At 36.6% G+C, this 7,927-nt stretch overlaps 1 protein-coding gene across 1 annotated transcript; it reads left to right on the top strand.

The window, feature by feature from the left end:
* The first annotated feature begins 954 nt into the window (after positions 1–954).
* On the top strand, positions 955–2,162 carry LOC133309018 (probable 3-hydroxyisobutyrate dehydrogenase-like 2, mitochondrial). Its single transcript, XM_061509761.1, has one exon. The coding sequence runs from the start codon at positions 996–998 to the stop codon at positions 1,929–1,931; it is 936 nt and encodes a 311-aa protein (XP_061365745.1). The 5' UTR covers positions 955–995; the 3' UTR covers positions 1,932–2,162.
* The last annotated feature ends 5,765 nt before the right edge of the window (positions 2,163–7,927 follow it).

Raw genomic sequence — 7,927 nt, 5'->3', positions numbered from 1 at the left:
TTCAAACGCTCTCAGCTCAGCAGAAAACCTGAAGCAAAAGGCAAGACAATTCACCCCGGCAGCCTGGACAACCAAACTACCGGGCTGGGGGACAACTGTTATGGACCTGACAAAGGCCTATATTCTAGAAGGTCCAATAAAGGACAACACAAACAGGAAGGGAATCTTCTATTAATGACGATCTTATCCAGACATCTAAGCAGCTCACATTTTAGAAGGCCCAAATAGGGTTAACAGCTAAGAGGGAATTAAGGAAATATTCCTTAATTATACGAATCCTACTACGGCAGCAATGGATCAACAATTGGACCCCCAATACTCTTAAGAGGCCCAAAAGTCCACTCCTGCCAGGTAACCCATCCATAAATAAGGGGTTAAACCAATAAGGTACACACACTCTAAACCCTCTCTCTTAGCTTGTCACTGTGCACACACCCCACGCCTTGACTATGTCGTTATAATATAGTGCACAGTGATCCTCTTATCTTTAGGGTACCTCTCCTATAGGTACCTGAGAGAGGACAAACAAATCCAATATTAAATTACCAATCTCTGATTAGACATTCACGATCTATCATATCGTAACAATGGTTTCGTGTAATTTACCGTATTCTTTACAAAGGGGCAAAATAATGGGAGTGGATTCTTTCATGTGCTAATTAACATGACCATGTCATATGAGGCAATTATAACCATATATGGATGACTTAATGGTGATAAGGGAGAAGAGAGAAAAAATATAAGGATATAAAGTTACACAATAATCACCGTTGATTTAATTATTAATGGTTAAGATCCTCCCACATAACATGACATGATCATGTTAAATTACACATGAGAAGATTATTTCCCAAAATAATAAATAAAAAAATTCGAATGAAATAGTCCACTGACCTAAAAAAGAAAGTTACTTGACTTAGTTAAAATTAAATTATAATAATAAGAACACCACCCAAGCATCTCACTCTCCAGTCTTCAGTGTCCACTCTCCTCTCATGGGAACAGTATACCCAAACCCGATCACGCCATCGGAAACCCGAATCGGGTGGATCGGAATAGGCGTAATGGGTGGAGCCATGGCCTCTCGCCTCCTCAGAGCGGGCTACACCCTCACCATCTACGCTCGCAACCCATCACACCCTAATTCCCTCGCTCTTCAATCCCAAGGTGCCTCCCTCGCCGATTCCCCAGCCCAACTCGCCCAATCCACCGACGTCCTTTTCACCATGCTCGGCCACCCATCAGACGTTCGATCCATCCTCCTCGACTCCTCAAACGGCGTCGTTTCCGGCCTGCGCCCTAACTCCGTCACCGTCGACACCACCAGTTCACACCCCGACCTCGCCAGGGAGATCTTCGCGGCATCGCGAGCCAAAGGCGGGTGGTCCGTCGACGCCCCCGTCTCCGGCGGAGACATCGGCGCCAGGGATGGTAAACTCGCCATCTTCGCAGCGGGGGAAGCGTCGGTGGTGGAATGGTTAAAGCCCTTGTTTGGGATTATGGGGAAGGTGACCTACATGGGTCCCGCAGGGTGCGGACAGAGCTGCAAGATAGCGAATCAGATCACAATTGGGGCCAATTTGATTGGGCTTAGTGAAGGGTTGGTGTTCGCGAAGCGTGCGGGTTTGGATTTGGGGCAGTTCGTCGATGCTATTAGAAATGGTTCTGCGGGTTCTAAGGCACTGGAGTTATTTGGGGAGAGGATGATTAAGAGAGACTTTCGCCCCGGTGGTTTCGTTGAGTATCAGGTTAAGGATTTGGGAATGGGTGTGGATGTTGTTGAGGAAAGTGATGATAATAAGGTTGTTGTCTTGCCTGGAGCTTCCTTGTATAAACAGTTATTTTCCAGTATGGTTGCTATTGGACATGGCAAGCTTGGCACTCAGGGTGTTATCTCTGTTATTGAGAGGATCAATGGGGATGAAATTTGATACTCTCTTAAAGCATGGTTAGATATAACTCACTATGGTAAACTTTGTGATATGTAATAAATAAATTTGAAATTGGAAACTAAACTGTATTATCTTTTCATAGCTTCGTTTAAGTATTGTTATTACTGTAAGTGCTAATTCATTTTTGTGGTGTAAAACCGACAGCTAATGCTTGATAGTACTGCTGTTAATGTTCTAAAAACTGGAACATGAGGTATAAATGTCAAGTGTGAAAAATATACAGAAGAATGAGTCATGCTACCTCAAAATGACTTGCCATGATGGTCCATGTATCACAACTTTCTAAGTTGAGGACAATTTCTCTACAGCAGCCATTGCTGCTTCTATCATATTAGGCGAATCTCCAAATTTAGTTCCCATATTGTTTTTACAATCCTGTCATTGAATTCACCTGTAATCAAATATGTATGCGGTATGCACACGTATGATTATGCATGCATGCACAAGGGGTGAAGTAAGTTATGAATGAAAACAAATAAACATAATAAAGGATAGAGAAACCAATTTATGCAGTAAGATGAGTGCCACCTAGATTTTCACAAGCTTCCACCCTATCATCAATTGGTTTTTTCCTTGCAAAAGCTCTTTAGTATCAAACCTCGCTAATATGAGCTTTGGCAGAGCAACATAAAAGAAGTTTACCAAACCTACTATTAAATATGGGGAGTTAACAATAACTAATTAGAGATGGTTAACCAAAGTTAAATATTAGTAGCATTGATTAAAAACGCCGTGCAGGGCAGAAGGAGGAATGCATCTCCCTTCAAACGCTAGGGATTTATGTTGTTCCAATTTATTTATCTTTTCAAGCAAAAGCTATAAACGTTGTTGGGCCATTAAAATTTTTGGCCCATATCAATTCAATAAACTTCAACTCGCAAAAGTAGCCATTGACCTCCGAGTACAAATCGCAATAAAAAATACAAATACAAATAGTATATGTCGAAAATAATTTACCCATGTATAAAGCACTTTACACGTAGGAGAGCAAAATCACCGGCTTTTTGACCCTTATAACCTTTTATTAATAATTAATTATCAAATTAATCTTCATTCTAAACTATTTCAAAAATTTAACCCCCTCCAAAAACATAACATCAATCTACCCTTGTTTGACCGTTGATCACCAAGCCTACCCGGGTATACTCCTCCCTACCCGAGTATTTTTTGTCTACCCGAGTAGGGAGGGGTGTACCCGGGTATTTTTCTTAGCACCTGAGAAATATCTTGAATTATTTACCCGGGTAAAGAGGGGTGTACCCGGGTAAATAATTGAAATGCATGAACTGTTGTTCTTCTTCGTTTGTAAAAGAAATATTGAGTTTGTGCCATGTTCTTCAGTGCCTTTCAGGAATTAATCACCTTTCAGGAATTAATCACTACGATACTTTGGGTGTCTATTGCCAAGATAAATCGCTTAAGCACCACGAAGCTCTTTGGAGAAGATTTGATGAAGGCCACTTTTAGTTCCCATCTCACAGTGAGGATCCATGAAAGGAGGAAGAGAGCGAGGCATAGTTAGCTTTCTCTCTAAATAGTTGAAATATCATTACTGCGAAATATATGTCAAGTAACATTATAAATTTTGATGAAATATAAACCCCCATCGGCTATTTCATTCCATATCCATTTAACACAATGAAGTAATCTGTAGGAATTGAAAACCATTTCATATATCCAAAAACAAATTCCAGTTTCATTTGTTTTAATATCCAGCCGTCTACCACGAACCTTCGGCACCCACTGTTGGATTCTTGAAAGCAGAGAACTCCCAGTACGTTTTTAGTGAGAACGACGGGTAAACAGTAGCACCTTCTTCAGTCAATTAATCATTTCCTTTACAAACGAAGAAGAACAACACTTCACGCATTTCAATTATTTACCCGGGTACACCTCTCTCTACCTGGGTAAATAATTCAAGCAATTTCTCAGGTACTAAAAAAAATACCCGGGTACACCTCTCCCTACCCGGGTAGATAAAAAATTTCAAAAAATACCCAGGTAGGAAGGAGTGTACCCGGATAGGTTTGGTGGTCAACGGTCAAACAGGGCATATTGGTGTTATATTTTTGGAGGGGCTTAAATTTTTGAAATAGTTTAGAATGAAGGTTAATTGGCTTTTTTACCCTTATAACCCTTTATTATTAATTAATTACCGATTTGACCTTGATTATAAACTATTTCAAAAATTTAACCCCCTCAAAAAACATAACACCAATCTGCCCCTGTTTGACCGTTGACCACCAAGCCTACCCGGGTACATCCCTCTCTACCCGGGTATTTTTTGAAAATTTTTGTCTACCCGGGTAGGGAGGAGTGTACCCGGATATTGTTCTTCGCACCTGAGAAATTGCTTGAATTATTTACCCGGGTAGAGAGGGGTGTACCCGGGTAAATTTCGAGAATACAGATATTACTTTGTATTCCATCTATGTGGTGCAGAACTATACATGTTGGTTTCTCACTTTGAAGCTTGTTGGACTCGCTGTGTTCCGAGATTTTCCAGGAAGCTATTCAAACAATTATATGTATATCAGTAGAATGGAGCATGTAAATATAAACGAGTCAATTGTTAACACCCCTACTCACAGTGTCCCCTCGAAGAAATTTGGTCATTAACCTATCTATTAGTAACCTATCTATTTTACTATAATTAGTCATCTGTGAGATTGGCATTTTGGATATAACGCTCTATAAGAAACACCAAAGATGTGCTCTTTACTTGTTCCCTCTCTCCCTTCAAGAACCTAACCATGCCCGAACACTCGTTCACCACTTTGCCAACCCATCACCGATTTCGTGGATCAAGGGTTACGCCACAAGCTTTCCTCTTCCACCTGTAGATCTGATGTTTAAGAAATTGCAAAAAGAAATTAACCCGGAAACTGAATGCAATAAAGCATCTGTGTTGTACTTTACCACTCAACAGGTTATGATTATTTACCCGGGTACACCCCTATCTACCCGGGTACATAATTCAAAAAAAATTCAGATTCAAGAAATATACCCGGGTAGGGAGGAGTGTACCCGGGTAGGTAAAAAATTTCAAAATATACCCGGGTAGGTAGGGGTGTACCCGGGTAGATTTCATGGTCAACGGTCAAACAGGGGCAGATTGGTGTTATGTTTTCTGAAGAGGTTAAATTTTTGAAATAGTTTATAAATAGGGTCAATTTGGTAATTAATTATTAAAAAAAGACTATAGTGGTCAAAAAACCAAGGTTAATTAGATAATTAATTATTAATAAAAGATTATAAGAGTCAAAAAGCCCAAAATCACCATTTCAATATGTTGGGTTAGTACGAAAGAAAAAAAAAAAAAGGAGGGGCTGCCAACTCGTTGTTCCACCTCGCTCGCTAATGGAACAAAGAGTTTCACATCTGTGTCACATAACATTCACTCTTGAATCCTCTTTTTCTTGTAAGTAGCCTCGCTTTTCACACCCACTCTCAATTAACTCACTTTCCTCCCTTGCTAATTGCTATCAACTTTTACTCTTTTTTCCTCTTTCAAAATGAGTTCATTTTTGGTATTTGTCATATTGGTAGAAATTTGAAATTACAGAAGAAATGACATTCGAAGGACATTCAAAATGACATTCCAAAAAAAAAAAAAACGGGATAGAAACCAATATAGCACGAGCTAGAATGGTTTTAAAAAAGAAAATTCATGTTAAACTGAACCTCCAAGCAAATCAAATTATTTCCTATCTGCCATATAGATTAAATATGGAGGATGACAAATTTTGCGACAGACAATTTTGCGATGACGAAGATATTGAAAGCCTGTTTGGATCCTCTTATTTTTAAGTTATAAGCTACTCATAAGCTAAAGCTAAAAAAAAAGAGCTTAAAAAAAAGTTAAAAACTGTTTGGAAATTACATAAAAGTTTTAACTTAAAAATACATATTTTAAGAAAATTATTTCTCTCTCTATCTTTATCACTCTTCATTTAAAAAAAAACACATAATTCAAGAAAAACAGATAAGAGCTTTAAAAAAAGCTCCTCCTAGGAGCTTTTAATTTTCAGCTTTTTTCTTCATTATAAAAAAAAGAGCTTTTCGTTATACGAGCTTTTCCCAAAACCTATTTGGCCTAGCTTATATTTATAAGTAGCTACTAGCTTAAAAAAAGAGGATCCAAACATGCACTGAGTGCATAATTGATACATTGGAACAACAATCTCAAAGAAGGGTGCTTCAATTATATGTCAACATCGACTTTGTTGACATTGTTTGGGGTGAGTTCCTCGGTTTAATTGTTTAGTGACTAAACATACATCACATTTATGGGTGCATGACTTAATATTTAAACAATCACCTGAATGAATACTACCCACATTTTTAATGATGAAAGATTCTAGAAAAAGATGTAAGGTTTCTCCTTACCTTTATAATCATAAGAAACCTTTTGTAAAAGGTAAGCCAAGCTTGATAGAGTAATAGAGTAACTCACCCAACTGATTTTATTACTCGATCCAACCTATATACCCACACTAACATGCTGATTTCTGGGTTGGGTTAGGTTGTTTTGTGAGGTTGTTGATCCACCATTGAATACCTTTATTAATATACATTATTAATGGATGAGCTATGATAAGTAATAAAAGACTTTGAAATTTTGAATGATGGGTGCAAGGAAGATGGGTGTTGAAATTTTGGAAAGATGGCTTCGTGAATTATATTTATGGGAAACTAAAGTTGGTGAATTTTATATATTTTTCTTTGTCCACTCTTCATATAGAAAAGGTTAGTGTCATCAAAATTACTTTTTTTTTTTTCCGGTAAACGTCATCAAAATTACTTAACAAACTATGCGAGTAGAGGGAAATTAGAAGTAATTAGTAAACATTTATGGACAATTTTAGAGTATTTTTAAATTTAAGTAAATATTTAAAATATAATTTAAAATAAAAAATATTTAAAATTATAAAGAAAGTATGCATAATTAATTTAAGTTAAAATTAAAATTATTTAAAATTATAAGGAACATGTACATAATCAATTAAAAATTTAATTTTAAAATTTAAAAGAAAAAAAGTTGAAAATTGAATGTGTTATTTTTAAAGAAAGACTCCACTAAAAGATTGTTTGTGTGTATGAAAAAAGCTTTATTGGGAGAAGTTTACCCACATAATGTAATCTCCCACCTCGAAATGATTAGTCTTCGACTATCGGCCTCATGATATCTTGAGAAACCAAAAAAGAAAAATAAAGAAAGACTGCACTAAAAGATTTAATCACTCTTAAAAGAATAAACTTTAATTTAGTATATATGATAAATTTCGGAAATAAAATTAGTTAACAAGTGGATAAAAATAGGAAAAAACTTAACAAAAAAAAAAATCATGTTCCTTTCACTCTCCATCTATGATGCACCGACACCGACACGGGACACAACGCGACACGACACTCCGACATGTTAATTCTAAAAAATGCTAAATTTTGATACGTTGCGACATGTTTTGATATTATATAATATTTTTAATATTAAAAAATAGTTTACATTTAATAAATTAAATAACACAGGAAAACAATAGTAAAGTTGAACATGAAAAATGAACAGTAGAAAGCATCAACAGCTTCACAATATCCATTGTTGGTCATGAAATTCACAAAATAAAAGGAATTAAAAAAAATAGTACGCTTCCTTTGCTTTATGAGAGACTAAATCGGAGGTTGTAAAATAAATTAATATTCAAGATTGGAAAATTGAAAGAACCATAGCCATTCACAATACACCATAGATAGCATCCCATAAAGCAAAATGGATGAAATGAAAACAATTAAAAAAACAAACAAAAAGGAAATAAACAAAACATGTACCAACTAATTCATCAATGCAGGAATCATATGAGAACCGTGGTCCTCACATCACGACAGCAAAACATCCTTGGATCACACAAAACAGCCACTGATGAAATTTCCATAATGGAAAAAGCAACAAGCAGAGACAACAAGGAAGAAATACCACG

This window comes from Gastrolobium bilobum, unplaced genomic scaffold, assembly GCF_033153095.1.
Source record: "Gastrolobium bilobum isolate Gb01-03AN ecotype WA unplaced genomic scaffold, APGP_CSIRO_Gbil_v1 utg8041, whole genome shotgun sequence".
Taxonomy (NCBI): Eukaryota; Viridiplantae; Streptophyta; class Magnoliopsida; order Fabales; family Fabaceae; genus Gastrolobium; species Gastrolobium bilobum.
Note: the sequence above shows the minus strand (reverse complement) of the source record. Positions and strands in the feature narration are given on the sequence as shown.